The following is a 22,048-nucleotide window of genomic DNA, read 5'->3' as shown; positions in this document are numbered from 1 at the left end:
GGTCACGTCAGAAACCCACATACTCTCTAAATTCTAAAGAGTGAAAAAGTCAATCCTCCTCGGAGTGACATGGGGGGATGGGTAGGAAAAAGAAAATATTTCTTGAACTTGGTATAATGAATCCAGCACATTTTGGCCGTTGACTATGTTTGCGAAGCCGCAATTTTTTTGGCCCGATTGAAGCTAAAATGGTGACATGGTGCAAAATGGTCAAGTTAGACAATTATTTATGGTATGATTGATATATTGTTACTATATATGCAAAAAATAGTGAATGACTATTAAATTTCACATGACCCCCCCTATCAGGAAAAATAAAATCACATAACCTCCCCTGTTTGTCAAAGTGAAAATCACATAACCCCCCTACATTTTTCCCGGCCCCCCTCCCACATTAAAGGCCCTTTCAGTGATTTCAAAGAAAAAAAAAAAAAAATGGAAATTTGTCAGAGTTGCTTAGAAATAAAGAATAAGTCTACAGAATTTCATTAAACCACTTTTCCCTGAATACATCGACAAATTAGTCAAAAACAGAAGTTTTAGAAAGGTTTTCTACTTCAACTCAGATCGACTCGAGAAAATCGAGATTTTTAAGTACAGTCAGTGCGCCACCAATCGACTGGAAAAACTTCCTAGTCCAGTGTTTCTAACACGGGGAAGTAGAGTCTAAATTGATTTAAAACAGGCGCTTAATTTTTGTAGTAGAAAACAAAATAAGCAATTAAAGGTCACCGAGGCAAACTAACGGTCAATTCAAATATGAAAAACAGTTAAAATTGTGTATTTTGTTTAAAATAGTAGCTACTGATGTAATAAGTAGTAGAAACAATACATAAGCGTGTTAGTGCGTGGAGAGTGAGCTTCTTTCGATCTCGAGTCGGACTTTTTGTACTGTCAGTATCAAAAGTCCAGAATCATGCAAATGCTTTATTTTGTCTAAAATACACGACTTTCGACCGAACCACTAGCAGGCTATGTTAGCACATCTATGCCAATTACAAAGGTACCAAAATCTGAATTTTGATGATTTTTACGATCGTCCGGATGAGCAAATCACTGAATGGGCCTTTAATAATGGCGGTCCCACAAGTTTTTGTCTAATTTTGACCCCCTTAGAAACAAGTTTTCTGATGGTGACTTTACCCACCAAGTTTCATGCCCATACAACAGTTTTTACTAATTTGACCTGATGACCCCTGGTGACCCTGAAATGACCTTCCCAAAATTTGGCTCTAAATGGTGACTGTACTCACCAAGTTTCATGCCCATACAACAGTTTTTACTATTATTTGACCTCAGATCCCTAGTTACCCCAAAATGACCATCCAAATATTTGGCTCTAAATGTTGATTGTATCCACCAAGTTTCATGCCCATATGACAGTTGTTAATAATTTGACCTCCGATGACCCCTGGATGACCTTGGGTGATCTTGACCCACTAACCAATGCAAACTTGTTCCGTCTCAGGTCAAGACGCACCCACCCACCAAGTTTGAGGGACGTGCAACCCCTAGTCTCTGAGAAAAACAGTTTTTACTCATTTGACCTCAGATGAACCCTGGATGACCTCGGGTGACCTTGATCCACATCCAATACAAACTTGTTCCGTCTCGGATCAAGATGCACCTACCCACCAAGTTTCATGCCCATATGACAGTTTTTACTAATTTGACCTCAAATGACCCCTGGATGACCTCTGGTGACCTTGACCCACTAACCAATACAAACTTGTTCTGTCTCGGGTCAAGACGCACCCACCCACCAAATCTCAAAGAAAAACACTTTTTACTAATTTGACCTCAAATGAACAGATGGACAGATGTTGCATACAGGGTGTATCAAAATGATTGGTACCCATCAATGTTAATGTTTTTTGAAAAGCCTGTACCTTCCTAATACAATATTGGATACGCTTGAAATGTCCAGAATGTATAGTTTATGACTTGTTTTACAATTAATCTACAAATTATCTGGATCTTGTGTTGAATTTTGATGTGTCAGGCCCATCCATTATTGATGAAAACTGGTGGGTACCAATCATTTTGATACAGCTTGTATTACAAAACTGTGCAGCATATCAGGCTTGAAGTTGATCGCTTTAATATTGTGTTGACGCTGCAGAGTGGATTAATGAAAATGTAGGCAAAATATGCAAATAAGCTTATTAATATTCATCAATATGCAAATAACATGACACAAAACTATACAGCACATCAGGCCAACATATCCTATCACCATACCAAGTTGAAGTTGATCGGTTATTGCATTGGAGCTGCACAGTGGATTAATGACTTTGCTTCTGCCCGGACAGCCAGCCAAACAAACAACCAACCAGGCAGGCAACCATCTGGATGATAACATAAGCATTAAGGACCGAAAGTCGGGGTTGTTTTCCCGTGTTTTTCACTCCCGAGCTTGCAGAAAATCCAAATACATGGGGTGAAAAGTAAATCTCGGGGCACAAATCAAACCACATTTTGTGATAAGGCAACAAACAAAATAAAAATCTGTTCAACAGGCGGACGGACCTTCCAGTTTCGAGTATACAAATATTACATGCCTATGAGTGTGATAATACAAAATATATCAAGAGGTCAAATTTTGGCTTTTCTATTTCACTCGGCAAAAAGTCAAAATTTGACCAAATGATATATTTTTACTATTACACGAATATTGGCATGTAATATTTGTTTTATATCATGATATCAAATGGTTTCTTTTCATGCCATGTGATAGTATACAAATATTAACTGTCTATGAGTGTGATGGTGAAATATAATCACGAGGTGAAAGATGGATTGTTCCATTCCACGAGCGGGCGGCGAGTGGAATGGAACAATACATCTTTCACCAGTGATTATATTTCGACCATTATACTAATTAAGACAGTTAATATTTGTTTTATATCACTCATGCATAAATTCTATTACTAAAATACTATTTAAGGTAGGAAATACATTTTTTCATCACATAACACCATGTTTTGCCGTGATATATTTCACATTTTGGGGTCCACCCCATAACTAAATCGGCGAGTCAAGAGTCAGCGCCTGACGGCTTTGCTTGCAGGCGCACTCACGCCAGAGCACATGATGGTAAAGACTATCACACGGAGAGGGTGATAGTAAAAATGGCAAATGGTAATCAACCAATGAAATGTCTAGAATTTATGTATGAGTGATATAATAAAAACTATCACACGGCTAAAGTCACTGTAATCATGATATAATAGGGCAATACCCCCAGAAACTTAGTTTTCCAGAGACTTTATGAAGTCAAAAACAGAGTTTTCAATTTCAAAAATCTTTTATCAAATAAGAAAAAAAAACACATTTCAAAATTTGATAAACTGAGTTTATCTACGATAAACAGAATATTATTTAAAACACAGTTTGGTATCTGAAAAAACAATTTTTTTGTGATAAGGTGAAAGTAGGGTGGGTTGGTCAGGCTGTTGATTTTTTAACAAATAAAAATCGAAAAACCACCAAAATCTGTAAATAAATTACATTTATTTTGCCATGTGTTTCCCTTCTTCGCTCATGGTTTTTTTTTTCAGTTAAAATAAATCTACTTTTGCCCAAAACAGCTGATTTTGTAATTTCTGTCAAAATCAATCAAATTTTGGCCAAATTTTTTTTACATACATACAGCCACAGACTACTACAGACCATGTATCAACAGTCAAAGTCCCTGTGCATTGTATGCTGTGAATTCTCGCATATTCATGAGGGCCAATTGTTAGATTGTGCCATGTCCAACCATCACGCCAGCGTTGTGTGCCTTCACGTATATGCAATAGAGTGTTGCGTGCCTTCGTGATTATGTGATAGACCGTAAAAATATGCAGTAAGTGCATAGCAGTTTTGCCTGTCACATTTCATAGAATCAGCCCTCATTATCGGGTGATGCTGAGCCTTTGACTGCTTGTACGCAGTCTGTTATCTTTTTCGTCCATGCATACAGCAAATAAAAATATTTTCAAAACAGAAAATCTGGAACATTTGGCCCTTAGAACAGGATTGTTGTTTTTGTCATCATCTTATCATTGTTTTTCTAATATAAATGTGTGGTTTTTTTTTGAAAAGCCAAATTCTATTGCTTCTATTGAACAGCTAGTAATGCATACTAATTCAATGTGTCCCTGCCTGTTCAATAAAAGCAAAGTAATTAAAATGTAAAACTTTATCCAACTTTGAAAAAAATTAACATTTTTTTTTCTAATTATACCAGTGTATATATATTTCTCTGGTTTCCAACCTTGATAACAAGTCATTTAGGGTCTATAACTTATTTTTTTTCCCATTTTGATAAAAATATATATATATTTTTGTATTTTGGGTACCGGGATTCCTGCTCGAAAATTCAATCGGGTACCTGAGTACATAATTACCTAAGCGCCCTAGAATAAGCTTTTTCATGAATATCTACTGAAACATACCATAAAAAGAGGAGGCTAGAATCTCAAAATACTCCTTTAAAGCTTAGTGTTGTTACTGTTAGTAATAACTCAATTTTAAAAACTTTCCTACTTTGAAGGTGGATCATATTATATCTTTTACATCATTCTCACATCAGTTCTTGTTTTCCAATACTCTGATTGTTCAGATCTCAGTGCCTTAATAGCCAAATTCAATGCTTGATCTGGTGTGAACCCAATCAACGCAGTGCCTATAACGTCTACACCTCTTTCACTAGCAAGCGTCCTCACTTTGTTCTCGATAACTTCAGCAGAAGTGTATGAGTAATGATCAAAAATAGTTCCAGATTTATTTTCTAAACACTCCCCTGTGTTGCTCTTCTCTTTTAGAAAACTTTCTACATTGCATGCAATTTCCACATTTCCGCCATGTGCAAATGCCATTGCCTGGATTCCTGGGAGACCACCTGGTGTAGATGCACGGATACATTGAGCAATTTGGTGTCCAAATTGGACGTCTTGAGTTGCTATGGTAACATTACAGTTTGTAACATATGGAGAAGCACCAACACCTGAAACAATAGAATGGTTAAAGAAAATCAACTACAGTTTGTTTAGCTTATAATTGGCAAAAATTATGTGATTATGTCAATAAAGTCTGAACTTACGGTCACAAAAATTCATATAAGCATGCCCAAGTCAGTGCCGTACCGTAGCCACACCTACCTCAGGGGCTACAGAAAAGGCAAATTTTGCCGCCCCTTCAGCAAAAGACGAAAAGGTTGACCCAATTTTTTTTTCAGCATAGCGCTGAAGAATCTAAAAAGTAGGGGGGTGAGGATCAAAATGTTTTTCTCAACTTTTTTTTCATATTATAGAATTAGAGGTGTCTCACCTCACCACCAAATAACCCCCACCCCCTCGAGTGGTCTCACTCCCACCCCCCTCGAGGTCTCACCCCCAAATAACCCCCAACCCCTCGAGTGGTGGCCCTGCTGGCGACCAAAAATTTTGAGGTATATTTTCATTAGTTACACAATTTGTTTAAACCTTTTCCATAATTTTCCACCCTTTTTTCATTAATAATTCTTCTTGCTGCCCCTTCCCTGCCACCCCCTTTTTTCTTTAATAATTCTTCTTGCTGCCCCATATTCTTCTGCCCCCTTCTTTTTGGCCATCACAACATCAACAGTTTTAAAAAAGAAACATCCATATCGAGTACTGTTTTATTGGACTACAAGTATGAAATCTTGTTTATAATTTTCAATAACAGTCATGATGAACATGTTCAGTAAGGAACACAGACCTCACAAATGCCTGTATTATATTTAAAAGCATTTGTAAGGAGCATAGCATTTTTTAACATAACTTAACACTTATTGGAAAAGTGATTGCAGATAATCCGATATATCAATCAGAAATTTCTTGCATGTTCTAGCATCAAATCACAACCATTTACCTTCAAGGCATAGTACAGCTCTTACCTGTCAGTCCATATCTAGTGCTAGGATTTGCACCCAGGTCCTGCTGAAGTTTATCATATTGTACACCATGTTTGCCAGCAAACCAACCAACTTCCTTCCGTCTCTGTACCAAACCTCTGTGTTTGGGATGATCAGCAGTGCCAAACAAAAAGAAGGAAGATCCACGTACGTCTTTGGCCAATGTTTTGGCTATTTCTGCAGAATAGAAATAGAATAGGTATCATAGATAATAAGAACTATAAAAACAATGAGACAGCTAGGATTTCTCTCCCATTACAGAATTGTACATAGCCACAGCCCCATGACATATGCCTGCATGGATATATTAGCCTATAATAAGCCCTTCTCATTTAAAGTAGAATATCCAACATGGGGATGAGTAATTACATAGGTTTATATTTTTTTGAAACATTGGTTATGGTTTATATTATTTCTGTTCAATATTCTGACTGCACTTTATGAGGACATTGCCATATCCAAATGTACAAGTGGACATTTATGTGCAATTTTTCGAACAGTTTCGCTTGTTATTAAATGTGTGATTCTACCTTAGATTAACCTATACATGTACATACCGTAGAATTCCATCTAGAACCATATATGCCTCTAAACGAGGTTTTTTTTTAACGAAAGATATGAAAAGCCAATACCCTTCTCAAAAACATTGCAATAGATTGGTCTTACAAATATACATGTTTGTACAGCCGCCTTTATCAGTAATATAGTTGTTCAAACTCCAAATAACGTTTTTGTTGAGAGTGTCTGCCTCTTGTCTCTTGTGTCAAAAAAACCTCGTTTAGAGGCATATATATGCTTGTAGACGGAATTTTACGGTATTTGCTGTATTTTTAGTTTCACTGTAGCTGCATGTTTGAAATGTGGCACGTACAGCGTCATCATCCCTATATCTTTCGTGTCAAAAATTGCCGTGATAGTATGGCGAATCCTCTCGTTTTTCAAAAGCTACGCATGGTGATTTTGTTCGAGATAGGCCGAGCGACTCAGGCTAAGCATACCATATGCACACGATATGAGATACCACATAGCCTGCAACAGAGTTTCTATTCTATGTTTTTACGATTTGCGCATGATCAAGTACCCCATATGGTATTGCCATTACAAGAAAATTCGATTTTTGTCAGGTAAACCCCATGCAGGTTTTGTTTCCAATACACTAACTGGAAATGCAATACACTAATTAGCGGGGATTGCTGTTTGCTGTGGATATATTTTACTGCATTTTATCCGTAATGATTTTGAAATCCTTCGTAAAAATTGTGATATATTAAACTGTTTGAGAATTACAATTATATAAAGGAACACATGTACAGAATATTAAAGCACAAGTCTCCCGGGACAAGTCTATACAATGTACTATATCAACACACTATACCACTTTCTTTATCTGCGTCAATAATAGAATATTGATTTCAATCAAATTGAATACATCTCTCCATTTTGAGTTTGTACTCCACCACTGAGCGATCTAGCGATCGATTTCTAGCCAATCAGATGGGACTCCTTTTCTTGCGTTCGGTGAAATACCAATCGCCCGTCGCTCACCAATTAATGGAGTATTTTAATCAACTTAAAAATTTATATTTATAATATAGGGTGTTGATAAGCATGTACATATCCACTTTTTCAGAAACACTTATACGGTTATACCTACCATTGGCAACATTTCCACACTCCTCCAGGCTGACATCACTAGACAATGGATAGATAGGAATAAGATCCACTGCCCCAAGCCTTGGATGTCCCCCATGCTGTTCACTAAGATCTATGTTATGATACGCATGTACACATGCATTGTATACACAGTGTTGTAAGACTGGGAGCTGAGCTACGATGGTCAGCACGGATCGGTTGTAGTCATAATCTCTGAAGATGTTGAGTACTGTTGATCGGCATGCCAATTCTGAACCTGTATATTATAAATGGGAATATAAATATGTATAAAACAAAATTAAACATCTTCTTCTTATCATGTCTACACACACTAGATATTGTGTTTCAGCCAAAGCTGGGCACAACTCTACAATGTCCTCAGATGACCACATATATGTAGTACAAGCACAATAGAAGTATATTGGGTTTTAAAGCATTTTGCTAACTATAATCTGCATTAATTTATAATTAGGGTTAATTTCTTGAAAATATAAAATGAACTCTATAGCCTTTAATTTATGCAGATTAAAATTAGCAAAATTCTAATGTAATATTTTGCTTACTACATACCAAGTCTTGGCTAGATAGTCCTTATAGTTACTTGGCAAATTAACTCTGCATAATTGGGAGTATGTAATTTTCATCTTTGGCCTTGGTTTCAGTTTTCTGCTTCGCTAACTCCGGCCTAATTGGGAGTTAGCAGAGCCAAATGCCACCAACAGCAGCGAAGTGGTCAATTACGAAAAAGGTGGATTGTGATTATCATTTAATTGTCTCATTTTCATTATATGTATCAAAATAATGATATTGTTAAGGGATGGGGTATGAACGTTTGGAGAGTATTTATTGTGGGACATTAGAGCACATCAGACATATCGAATTGCATTCTGAATACGAAGAATGCCCTTATGATATCAAATAATTTTGAATTTTTGAAATTCGCAATGTAATACACATTTTATGGCAAATGATTAAAAATTGATATTTTTGATATACAGTACTCGAAGTTAACTTTATAAACAGGGACAGACTTAGGTTTCAGTTTTCTACTGCCCTCCGGGCAAATCTAGTGGCCCTGCAATAAATTTTGATATTTCACAGTACTCGAAGTAAACTTTATAAATCTGATGATTTATACTAAAAGTGTATGTAGGTGGGATGAAAAGCCGACAATCAATTGAAAAATTTGACCTTTCGTATTGAAGATATGGATTTTTTTCCCAAAACACCACAAAAAATTAGGTCTTTTTGGGGAAAAAATCCATATCTTCAATATGAAAGGTCAAAATTTTCAATTGATCGTTGGCTTTTCCTCCCAGCTACATACACTTTAAGAATATATCAATGAAAATTATTTGATATCAGAAAGACATTCTTCGTATTCAGAATGCAATTTGATATGTCTGATGTGCTCTCATTTCCCACAAAAAATACTGTCGAAACGCTCAAAACGCTCATTCCAGATCCCTTAATGTTGTACAATATTCCATTTATAAATTATGCTATAATTATCAAATTACCTTGATGAGTTTTACTTGCCAAATCTTGACTTTCCTTGACTGAGACTGTTGCCTTTGCTATAGTCTCCACAACTTGTGCATTTCTAGCTTCTGAGATGTTCAGCAAACATGCTGCTAACTTGCTGATAGTACCTCGGCTCATCATGTACCTACAAAAAATAATGATATGTACATAAAAACAGAGCCTATAAAGTACTACTCCACAAGCAACACATAAGAATGACATTTTTACAGTGTGATTATGACTTGAGATTTGTGGACAATCAAATATATTTTCAAATTCAATGTATTATACACTTTTTGTACAAGTTTAAGTTTGCTGAAATTTATATTGATGACTTACCTGTAGGTCTTCAAGAGCACAGCTGTGCTTCAAGAGCAAACTACATTTTTAAATATACCATGGAAATAAGAGAATTTCCATGAATATATACCTAAAAGTTTGAAAAGTACTTCCCCAGTGTGCCTCTGTGGCTCAATTGGCTAGAGCATCGTGCTAGTAATACGAAGGTCGCCGGTTCGTGTTACTAGCATTGTGCTATAGTAATACGAAGGTCGCCAGTTCGAATCCGGCTTGATGCACTGTTTTTTGGGGGTTATTTTTTAAACATTTTTTTATGTGCTCTGGCTGCTCTGCTCTTTTTGGTTCTACACCTATTGTGATTGCAGCCTTGTTTGCTTAGATAAAAGAAATTATTATAAAGTCTCTAGGCTTGTAGTTCCAGAAACAAAAAATTATTTTTTGCCTCCAATTAGACATAAGATTTTTATATCACTGGAAATCTCTGGTTACATAATGTTTATGTACAAAAAAAAAAAAATTTTGGTGAGACAAGTAAGTATAGGGGCAAGGACTACAACTACTGCACTGGAAATTTTAGTTCAGCACAGACAACAGTTGTGGAGTTACAGTCAAAAATGAAAATTTAATATTGCCGAGTTCCGACTGATTTTGCTTGATCGCATCACATACAGCCTGTCTCAAAAAAAATTGTGCAAGTGGAAAGCACCATCTTTGGCAATTAGAAAATACTGTTGTGACATGATGTTTACATCAACATCAAGGGAGCAGTCCTAGTTTTTAAATACTGTTTGTTTCATTCATTTTGGTTTAGGCCAGCCGGAGATCTGCTTCTTTTTTGCTAAATTGGATAGGGTCTATGCCCTAAGTTGAGAATGGACCGTCCCACTCGATTTGTGAAAAGGTCGCGAACCCTTTTGGTGGACCCAAGTAACTGCCTAAAATGAGGCAAATTTGAAAAGAAATGGGGTTTTAAATTGAACTTTGGAATTTGAAAAGTATAAATCACATTGGGTTTAAGGCTGTGCTGACACTTTTCTTTGATGACTTTGACCACATTTTTTTTCAAATATCTTAAAAATACAAGAATCTAAGCTAATTGAACAGAGAGTAGAGACCTTTGCATTCAAAATCTAGTCGGATTCGCTGAAGCATGACACTCAGTGAGTAAAGCAATGGAAGTTCAGAAGTAAACACAGCCGATCACGATGGGCGATCACATCAAAAATGTTGCTAAAATTGCATGCACTTTGAACAACAAAATAATAGACTGTTCAAAATAGGCAAATTTTACTCCACCTAGACCACTGAAGTCTATTTAACAACCAGAAGCCTATGCTTTCGATATACGGCGTAACCGGAAGTACTGCATAAAGTTCCACAAATAATGTTAATGAGTTCCACAAATAATGTTAATTAGATAAAGTTCCACAAATAATGTTAATGAGGAACGCTAATATGGGCATGATCGCCCGGATGTACGATCCTTATATGGGCATGTTAATTAATATTCATGATTTATACTGCAATAAAAGTGCAGTACGTAGCCTGGATCTTGCCTAGTCACCTAAATCTTTATAACGTGTCCGAATACTAAATATATCTCAAATTTGGGGACTTGGGAAAGATCCATGTTTTTGCTTGTATTTCGGCATTAGACTAAATCCTTCAGTCTCCTAACCTATACGCATAGACGCTACTAAAAAACCCTCTCATTTCTATTTGGACAAACAATAAAGACAGGGTCAGAATAAATGAGATAGAGGAGTTGATTTGCGAGAATCAAATGATTCCCGCAAATTTATTCTGAAAGAATCAGGATTGATTCTCGCACTGTGAAACGAAATTCTTATCTGGCCCTGAAAAAGCTACAAAAATCGAATCCAAGTTCATTCAATATTTGTTGAGGAGATAAAGCAGTTGCTAAAAAAGTTATTAAACAAAACATGCTTGGGCTTTCCACTGGCGAGAAGATTTATCACATGCATTATTGACACTAGCATTTTTAATTTATTTAGGCCTATTTCTAATTTTCTACTAGTATGAAGCAAAAATCATATGTAACCTATAATGTTTAACAATTCTATGTCCAACTCAGTGGATTTGGACCTCTTTGGTTCCTGTCGCACACACATGACGAAGTGTCCAAATTGAAGTCTTAGTGTACTGTAGGTGTAAAAAAAGTATTCAGTTTCGGGGTTTGACATACAAAATCCTGAACTTGTTGTTGGCCATAAACAGTTCAGTTTGGGGGCACAGTTCTGTAAAAGTGGCAATTTTTGCAGAAGATGAGTTGCACTTTTTGTGCTCCACACAGCTATTGCAAAAATGAAAACACATGATATGTTCTTTTATGTAAAACTCAAAATCACAAATTTATGACCTGAAAGCAAAATGGTTTGATTTTTGGAAATAAAAAGGTTTTTTAGGTACCCTTTGTTGCTAGAACCAAGATTGTCACTCTTTAAGTGAGTCAACACAAAAGGTGAACTTGTTTATCCAATTGCAACATGGTTCGCCTCAAGTTTGGTAATGACGTAGGTGCGTATTTCACTATGTGCAGGATTTAACTGTGGGCGTAAAGTTAAGCGCAGAGAGCGTAGCCGCACAAGTCCAAGCGACGCTTGTTTGCAGCGCAACCGCGAAAAAGCATTGACGTCACTACTGTACTTGAGGTGAACCAAAGTTTAGCAAGCGCTACAATTTATGTTTTGAAAATCATTTTGTAACCTGGGGTATTAAACCCCATAGGGTAGATACTAAAGATATACTAGCAATGTTTGAGAAACTCAAATAATAAAATTAACATTCAGTATCTACAATCATTAATTAGGCGATTTGCAATGAAACACACACAAGAAGCATGTATCTTTTTAATTGTTTTATTTCCCCCATCAAATTAAAAGCTCATTACCAAGATTACTGATACATGTATGATAATGATTCTGACTGGATAGAGGAATATTTTGGCACACCTGTACCACCACATTGCTATTTTACCAGTGGCAGATCCACGTTTGTGGAATACCTTACCGGTTCATAACAGGAATGCTGCTCCTCTGGCAGTGGCATAGATTTTTTTTTGACATTGGGGGGGATGGGTTGGGAAAAAATTCTTGAAATATAGAGAATCCGGCACTTTTGGCAACAGAACCAGTATATGGCACAAATGCACGCGAAAATTTTTGCCATTTTGAAGGTAAAATCGATGAAATAGTGCAAAAGTGGAATAAATTCGCGCATATCACAAAAAAGTTGGGCTTTGGGGGCTAAAATGGCCAAATATTAGGTTAATTTGGTCAGAAACCCACATACAGGCATCAACATTGGGGGATGATGTATGGACCACCCCCAACAAAATATTGGGGGGATATATCCCCTGGGATCTACGCCTATGTCCCCTGAATCATTCAAAACCATGGTCAAGATATATCTTTTTCCATGACATGTAGCTGATAATGTTGCCTTTTTTTCTGTATTTGATCATTTCTGGTATTCTTTTGACATTTCGCTTTGAAGCTAATGGAAAAGGCGCACTATAAAAGTATAGTATTAGTTAAGTATAGCCCAGTGTGGTGTAATGAACCCCCAAAATGAGTTGGTTTGCTAACTCAAACTCCCCCCCCCCCAGAAAATTTCAACCCCCTTAAACCAACAAAAAAAAATTTCGAGCGCATTTGTACCATAAACTTCTTTTGTCGCCAAAATGTGTTGGATTCACTATCAAGACAATTTTTCCAACCTCATCCCCCATGTCACAAAGAAATCTATGCCACTGTTCTGGGGACACATTCCATTGTAATATTAACTGCAGCACCTAAATTCCTGATTTTTGCTGGATATTATTGTGTAAAAAACAGAATTTTGAAAAATATTGAGGGAGTCCTCCTCAGCAAATGTTATAATATGGCTTTAACAATGGCGGTCCTGGACCTCCAAGCACTGGTTTATTGCTACCCCTGAGTTCATGGTTTGTTGTCCTCCAAAATACTCAGTCCCATTATCAAGTTTCCACTAGTGGTGGCAGTAAGCATGTGGCATCATGGTGGCATGCATGACTAATTTAAGGGCAGTTTTTCAAGAAGAACAGTAGCCTTGAATTTAGATGGATTTGCTTGTGTGACTGTACTGCCAAAGATTGGAGACCATCACCATTCCATGTCTTTACACAGTCCTGGATTTCTTTCCAGGATGTGTGCTTTATACATGTAGTACAGGGGGAAGTACGAATGTGCATAAAACTGTCCTGTTGGTGGCTGTCATTTCAAATTGGATGACCCCTTCTGTGTCTGATAGGTTTGATGTATAAAATTGTATATCGGTACTCCTATCTCCACGGTCCTTCCAGACTTCCAGTGCAAGTTCTTGTTTTCATCTGTAAAATAAAATAATTGAAGACAGAGACAAAATTGTGATTCTTGCAGTTCCAACAGTACATGTATGTACACATAATTTTGGTTAAAGAGAGTACACACTCATTTTAGCTTTATCACATAGGCAAGCCTCTGGATGTCAATCAGTGTTTGAAATAAGCACTTATCCTCTTGTCTGTCCTCTTGTCCAAGAATTACCGGGGACAACCATATTGAGCTATGTACTTATCAACCACTGGGGATTGGGGACAACCACTATATTTTACCTCCAAAATCATGATAAACTTGACATGAAATTTTGACATGTAAATTGATTGTAATTTGTATCCTTAAGGGAAGGGATATGAATGTTTGGACAGTATTATTGTGGGACATTAGAGCACATCAGACATATTGAATTGCATTCTGAATACGAAGAATGGCCTTCTGATAGATCAAATAATTTTGATTTTTTTTTTTGAAATACCCAATGTAATACACATTTTATGGCAAATCATTAAAAATTGATATTTTTGATATTTAACAGTACTCGAAGTAAACTTTATAAATCTGATGATTTCTACCTAAAGTGTATGTAGGTGGGATGAAAAGCCAATGATCAATTGAAAATTTTGACCTTTTGTATTGAAGACTCCCAGCTACATACACTGTCTTTAAGACTATATCATTAAATTTATCAAATTTACTTCGAGGACTGTTATATCTCCAAAATGCGAAAAATATCAAATTTTAATAATTTGTCATAAAATTTGTATTATATCGTGAATTTCATCAAATGAAAATTATTTGATATCAGAAAGACATTCTTCGTATTAAGACTGCAAGGGCCTCAGGTTTAGCAATTTGTGGCTACAGATTTACCACACCAAAAGACATCAAACAAATTTGATTTTTTGTATTAAAAAATATGACACATTTTGGGGACAACCAAAATGTTTTGAGGACAAACAGAATTTATTCTTTAGTTATCGTCGGGATAACCTCTGTATGTTCTTTATTTCAGCACACTGACGTAAATATTTGTGAGGGGTAGAGTAAATATTTGTGTGGGTCATGATTAAACTCGCCTTGTAAAGTTGTAAACCTGCCTTTTTTAAATCGTCAGTTACCTGCACACTCAAAATTGCTGAATTGTTGTTGTTTTGCACAGCTCATCTACCAACAAGGGAATATTTTTTGGCAAGTTAAGAAAAGGCAAGTTAGTGAAAAAGCGAGTTACAGCCCACAAAGATACACAATTTGTCACATACCCCCATGGAGCTGTCCATCAAGTCACAGTCTGCAAGTTTAGTTAGGCCAATTAAAGCAATCAAGTCCCACTGGCAAGTTACGCCAAAGTAACCAAGTCCCACCGGCGAATGACGCCATAGCAATTCAAGTCCCAGTGGTGAGTTACGCCAAATTCATCAATCTCCATTGCCTTGAAAAAGAAGAAAGAAAAATGTTCAAATATTTGTTTAAAATTTATTAGTGTATACATTTTGTACATGTACAAGTGATACACTTCAGTGCATGAATATAGATTGTTTTTATGTATATTTTAAAAATCCAACCTTCGAAATTTTGTATCCGCAAAGTCGCAGACTAAGTCAAATTTGCAACTTTCAAGCTACCGACTGTCCACTCCAGGAAAGTGCATGCCCCAACACTAAGTTGGACTTGGCATATAAGAACCTAACTCACCACTGGGACTTGCTACAATCTCAGCAGGTGGTCACTTTGAAACTTTGTAGCCTTGTAGGGGGTGCCTCGCTTTTTCCTAACTCACCTTTTTTAACTCGCCATGTACATTTGTATCTGTCCCTACTAATAAGACAGTGAATCAGAATCAGTGATACATTTTGAAGCTAAAAATGTTTTATATGGAAAGTGTAGTCCATAAAATGTACATATATTTTGATTCTTCTTCTTCTTCCTAAGTGCCTCCTGTATGTATGTATGAGTATTATCGCACTGCGTAGGCCTACAGACAAGTTAAGCAAGCTGTACTTATTTTTTACTCTGGAACCTAGAGTAGATGAGTGTATTTTGAAGTACAGTCAACATGACCAGGATGATCCCCTGCTCTTTTCGAATAGCCTGTGACGTTCTTTAACGTGCACACTACATTAATGTGAGAAAATATGCATGTACACAGGACCTACAGCTTAAAGTGCCCTCCGAAGCACTAAGCAAGTAGAGTGAAGTGTCTTGCTCAAGGACACAAAGAGCCGGACCTGGGATTCGAACCCTTGACCCTTGGGTTCACAGTCCTATGCCTTAACCACTAGGCCACGCTCTCCTCACATGCAAGACCTAAAAAAATTGTTTGCGTAACCCGACCGACCCTAATAATAAGCCCGACCCTAGACTTTTTTTCTTATTTTTTTTGCAAAAGTTTTTTAAAAATTAAAACAAAAATTAAATTAAAAAAACAAAACAAAAAGTTCCAAGGCCTTTATCATGCAATTAAATAGGGCCTACAGTTTAAATTGTGTGAGTAAATTTTTTTTTTTTAATTGCCAACTGACCTACCCTAATATTTTTTTTTATGTTACCCCAATCAAACAATTTTTAGGCCTAATGTGTATATACTACTATACAATTTTTTTTTTTTTTTTATTTAAAGCCATATTTGTAAAATTTTATGAAATTTGTAAACATGCACATTTGTAATGTTTACACTGTGTTGGTCAGATCAAAATGTAATTTTGACATAATGTCGTACGATATTCAAACTAATCAGACATTTAATTCCCCATAGAACTCCATGTTGTAGGTGACAGCCAAAATAGCCAGCAGGGTTTCTTTAACTTTATCTTGTTAATTCGGCTTAAAATGGACAGACCCAGTTATTTCTAATACTATTTCTACATTTTGTGTAAAGAATAATAAAATTAAAATTTGATGTACTAGTAGTTTGTACTAAGGCTGGCATTTTCGGGCGGGTATTCGGGTACCCGCCCGAGATTACATTACCCTCTATTAATGATTTCAAAATACATTCAAATTCAATGCATTTTGAAATAATTAATAGAGTATAACATGAATACAAATTATCAATTTTCATATTAAAAATACAAAACATCTTGAAAAATTTTTTTTTTTAGGTTAACCATGAATGATCATAGCATTTAGGTCTAGGTCCACCGACACTACAAAACCGAAAAAAAAAAAACTTATGCAATTTCGGGTACCCGGTTTACCCGCCTGAAAAACGCGCCGGGTACCCGGGTACAAAATTACCCGAAAATGCCAGGCCTAGTTTGTACAATGTACATTTATGGCTTTAAATCAAATTTACTGTAGTGTAGGCCTACATACCAGGTTAATTATATTCCATCCATTATGTACTTATTTTCGTTCATTCTCCTTATCATCATAATCCAGGTTACCGTCACGACCTAGTTTGTGAAATAAAAAAGTGAAACACGAGTGTGTTATTGTGGTTATTAATTATTATTTTTTATCATATTGCAGCCCAGTGGCGGATTTAAGGATAAGGGCCCTGTCAACAAAATAGCACACAGGCCCTATAGTAAGGAGTTCAAATCAGTGGCGTTTGTGTTGCTCTAGTCGGAACCTGAAAAATACAGCGCCAGTCCGAAACTGAAAACCATATAGCGTTGTAGCCCGACACTGAGAACCACAGGACTTACTAGTCCGAATTTGAAAACACTGCATAGTCCATAGCTAGTCCAAATATTTCCCATATTTAGACCAGCGCAGTGTTTTTCATATCCAGACCAGCGCAGTGGTTTTTTTTAAGATTCAGACTAGAGCAATGCCAATGGTTTTCACTTTTCAGTTTTGGACTGGTACAATATTTTTCTTGCCATCTTTGGTTACCGTATACACTTTTCATATTCAGACTAGCTGCATATTGATCTAAATCTGTGCTATTCAGATTTGGGCTGGTGACATGATTTTCAGAATTTTAATAAAATACTGCACTAGTCTGAAAAACATTTGGACTAGTATGTATGTTTTTTAGAATTAAATTTCGGACAGTGTCAGATGAGTGCAGTGATTTTCATATTCGGACTGACATACAGCATGTACAGTACAAGGGATTAGGCAGCCAGCCATATAGGGAGTGTTTTTATGTTTTACACACCCAAATTTGTAACCACCCAGTTTTAGCCCACACAAATTTTAAATTTACACAGTAGGCCTACGCAGTTTTTTTTATTTACACACCCAAACCTTCAAATCCTGCCTAAGACCCTGATTTGTGTGGTCGGAATAGCGGTGTCGTGTGTGCCATTTTTCAGCCTGATGTGACAGTGACGTGAACGAGTTGTGGCATCTGTATCTCACACGCATCCATGCGACGTCGCACATCTTTCATGCTTTGAGCATGTGCATGTACGCCGCCAGCGCTTTAGAGCAAAAACTAGCGACTTGAAGCTGCACCCAATGAAATACGCACTGACGTCACTGCTACATCAGGGTGAAAAATGGTATAGCGGCACGTCAGACCACGCATGAACGCCCTGTGCTTAAATTTTCGTCAAATTTACATTATACATATGCCTGCCTACTAGTACTACATTTTGTAAGCATTACATGCTATAGAAAAATTATTTAATTCGTGTACATCGTGGAACATACTCTTTGCGTGGCTATGCGTAGTAAGCTGTTGTACACAGATATACTCTGATCAGCTCTTAATAGGCGGGGACTCATAACATCGTGGATTGATATAGAACGGCGTACACACAGCTGGGCGCAGCAGTTACGCGATCTGCGCTTTGCCATGTTTGCGTCTTGCGTGAAGACGCGTGCTTTTGTGAATTTACGTGTGCGTAAGTTGGAACTTTATTGACTCGCGCAGTAACAAAAACCGAATAATTTCCGCCTATTAAGAGCTGATCATAGTATAACCTCGGTAATATGGACGCGTACTCGCGTAGAGTAGCACTGTACACTCGTGTATTATTTTAGCATGATTAGTTGTGAGTAACAATCGTAGTTGAATGTTCCACGATGTACACAAATAGAGGCCACGCCGTCAGCATTTCGCCATCTTGTGGGTACAAATGATCTGTGTGTTCATGTGTCGGACAACTACGCGCAGGGCGCAGCTTGCCACGCAGCTGTTATCACGCAACAACGCCGTGATTTTGCTGTTTACGCATGGAGATCGAACGACCATCGCAGCATGTACCCACAAGATGGCGGCATATGACGTCACGCTGACGGCCTCTATTAAATACTTTTTCTATATAAAATAAGATCAATTCAAACCCATGCCGGCATGGCATGGGCGGTAACATTTACTCGGTGTGTCGCCGGTGATTTAATAGAATGTCTCAAATGTTAAACTCCAGAGTCTATGCATAACTACTGCTATCAACGACTATGAGTATGACATTGACCTGTTGGTTTACTAGTCATGCTAGTCTCAGCATTGACAAGCATGCAAGTGAAAAATGTAACCATGCAATCATGCATGCATGGCATGGGCATGGGTATACATGTACATACGGCCGTCAGTAACAGTAGATTTCCTGTCCAAATAATGAGCTAAAATCCGGGCTAAACTTACTTACCCGTCAGTGACAGGAGAAGTAGCTGATGAAATCAATCAGAGATCCCGGTCAGAGAACTACAGACTACATTATCCATGACATCCGTGACACGGTTGTTGCCATTGCAGTACAACCTCTCAACTCACACACATTGCAGTGCACTGCCCAATGCGAAAATTGCGTGTAAAATGTACACCGATTTGGAGACGGAGTTTCTTGTCCAAAATCACTTAAAATCGAAGAGCTACGTGTGCCCAATGTAATCCAAGTGGTAAAAGTCCGCAAAAGTTCACGGGTGACAAAGTACCAAGTCATAAACATCAGCTGATATTTTGGATGAAAACCCGGAAATTTTAATGTAAGCGGTGAAAATTGGTCGCCATTAATTTTTTGATCGGACGAACAAAAAATGACGTCATAAGATTTCATCAAATTGCATGTACAATGTACGGCATATTGTACATGTTAGCATGCGCATTAACAGATATTGACTGATTATCATAATTTGTGGAACTCATTATCATAATTTGTGGAACTTTATTCGAAAATACGGTTACGCACCCGTACTATTCTTCAGTACGCACGTTAGACATCTGATTGTATTTAATATCACTGACCTAGACATTGATCCACAAGCCTCAGCACACTTTACAGTGCAGGTTGTTGCTGACCACTACGGTCCCACATCATTCCATAAACCAAACAACAAATCAGGGACTTTGCTGCTACACGTACAAGAGCGCACACCCTAGACATTCCACAATCGCAACCAGGATCAGCTCCCAGAGTTTCGTACAGGTTACAAGACAATTAGCAGTAAGTTCCTTGTCCTGGGGAATTTCAAGCTACCTCAATTTTTCCATGAGAGCCTACTAGGCACCGCCAGGGTTCAAACCCGCAACCTCTCGCACCAGTTGCACATTCATAGCCTCATTAATAAACGCGATGCGTGCGAACCAATTACATTGTAGTTATTTGCGAAAACGCGAACACAAATCAAGGTCATTAGTATCTCACAACTGACCGCAAAATGCGTAATTGTTTGAAAGTAAATATTAGTAACCACCGCGAGCGCCGTATTGTGCGTCAAACAAACTGTGCGCGCGCTGGCTGCCGTATTTGGATTGTGATACACACTTTGTTATTGGTCGTCTTGTTTTAGCCTAGTGATAGATTTTTGGAATGGGAAGATGTAAAAATCATCTATTTTTACAAACTTTTGAGCAAACTTTTGTGTTATTTTGTAAAGTGAAGAGGTCACAGTGACGGTTATGAATGAGGTTAATAACTTTGCATCGGTAATATGTCGGGCATTGTGAAAAATCTAAACATTTTTGCTTTGGACCTCAGAATATCCCTCGTTTCCAAACTTAAGTTTAGGCAAAATTTTTAGATTTTTCACAATGCCCTCCAAATAACCTATGCGCAGTTATTAATCTCTAAAAATGTCACCCCGTTTTCCTGTCCGACCGAAAAAACGATAGCAACATACTCAAGCATCGAATGCGTATTAAACTATCGTGTGCAAATTTGAAGATAGAGTTCTCGAGTAAATCAACGCATGCATAACTCTCAAACACAAAATTGCAATCAACTGAAATTTTAAGAATTATAAGCTTTTTTCGTGGATATCTACTGAAAAACGTCATAAAAAGAGGATGAATAATTGAATTTCAAGGCAGGATTTATATATTAAAGCCATATTATAACATTTCTGTAAAAATAGATTAGTATTTATTTTCCATAAAATGTTAGCTTTTACTGTCAGATATGTCCCCTTTTAATTTTGAGCCGAACAAGTGAGGTACAATGTAAAGCATAGAAAATTGAAATTTACTACTAGCGCCCATGCGTGTTACTCCCGCGGTTGTAATACGGTACGATCCTCTGGGTATGTGTGTATGTGTATCCCGCACGCTGTGTACGTACATGTATTGTGCATGTACGTACGTGTTCGACTAATATTTCCATCGTATAAATACTAAAATGCCCGTTCCAGCGTTTTATTCAAAATCTCGGATTTTAACAAAACTACAGCACCTAAAGTCTTGATTTTTGCAGAGTATCTTTGTTGACTAAAGTACATTACAATCATGTAAAAACCAGAATTTAAAATTATTTTGAGGGTGTTCTCCTCAGCAAATGTTATAATATGGCTTTAAAGGGGCATTTCGTGATCCACAGCCTCATCCCCCCACTTTTCTCAAAAAAAGTTGAGATTTTTATATCACCGAAACCTCTGGCTACATAATGTTTATGTACAAAATATTTCTTGCAGATTAATTCGCTTAGCAAAGATATCGTGAAATTTGAATTTCGTTCTTGTGCACCAGAACGAAATTACAACGCATTGTCTATGGAGCAGTGTAATACACATAATCATGCATAACTCATGAACGCATAAAATCGGAATCAACTGAAATTTTGGGAATAGGTTTTTTCGTGGATATCTAATGAAAAATGACATAAATAGAGGATGCTAGGATCACGAAATACTCCTTTAACTAGTAAGCTTATCAAATTATGCAATTTTGTAAAATAATGCCAGTCTTAATTTTTTAAGATAAAAACTGTAGTAACCCACAGACCATAAATCATATATTTATATTTGAATCAGATATATAAAAACAGTGAATATATAAAAAGATACCCACCACTTCCCTCAGCTCAGGCTCACAACCCAATTCCCATGTCCCAGCTGATTTTGGTAAACAAAATTTTGATTTGCATCATACACAATCCTCAGTTTGTTAGAATTGTAAGAA

General features: G+C 37.0%; 1 protein-coding gene and 1 long non-coding RNA gene across 2 annotated transcripts; both read right to left on the bottom strand.

Moving 5' to 3' along the window:
• Nucleotides 1-3,186: 3,186 nt before the first annotated feature.
• Nucleotides 3,187-22,037, bottom strand: LOC140144484 (glutamate formimidoyltransferase-like). Its single transcript, XM_072166295.1, has 5 exons — nucleotides 21,938-22,037; nucleotides 9,097-9,245; nucleotides 7,578-7,832; nucleotides 5,906-6,100; nucleotides 3,187-4,993 (listed from the first exon to the last, which is right to left on the bottom strand). The coding sequence occupies exons 2-5, from the start codon at nucleotides 9,239-9,241 to the stop codon at nucleotides 4,560-4,562; spliced, it is 1,029 nt and encodes a 342-aa protein (XP_072022396.1). The 5' UTR covers nucleotides 9,242-9,245; nucleotides 21,938-22,037; the 3' UTR covers nucleotides 3,187-4,559.
• Nucleotides 12,778-19,609, bottom strand: LOC140144486 (uncharacterized). The gene is made up of 4 exons (XR_011857894.1): nucleotides 19,305-19,609; nucleotides 17,074-17,153; nucleotides 15,021-15,190; nucleotides 12,778-13,772 (listed from the first exon to the last, which is right to left on the bottom strand). It is a non-coding gene; the product is annotated as an uncharacterized lncRNA (long non-coding RNA).
• Nucleotides 22,038-22,048: the final 11 nt, after the last annotated feature.

Source organism: Amphiura filiformis, unplaced genomic scaffold (genome assembly GCF_039555335.1).
Source record: "Amphiura filiformis unplaced genomic scaffold, Afil_fr2py scaffold_58, whole genome shotgun sequence".
NCBI lineage: Eukaryota > Metazoa > Echinodermata > Ophiuroidea > Amphilepidida > Amphiuridae > Amphiura > Amphiura filiformis.
The sequence above is the reverse complement of the archived record's forward strand: the minus strand, read 5'-3'. Positions and strand labels throughout refer to the sequence as shown.

Coding starts and splice junctions, on each gene's coding strand:
- LOC140144484 (XM_072166295.1), bottom strand. CDS start 9,241: ATGATGAGCCGAGGTACTATCAGCAAGTTAGCAGCATGTTTGCTGAAC. Junction 7,833..9,096: donor GGCAAGTAAAACTCATCAAG/GTAATTTGATAA, acceptor TATAATATACAG/GTTCAGAATTGGCATGCCGA. Junction 6,101..7,577: donor GTGTGGAAATGTTGCCAATG/GTAGGTATAACC, acceptor TCTATTCTGCAG/AAATAGCCAAAACATTGGCC.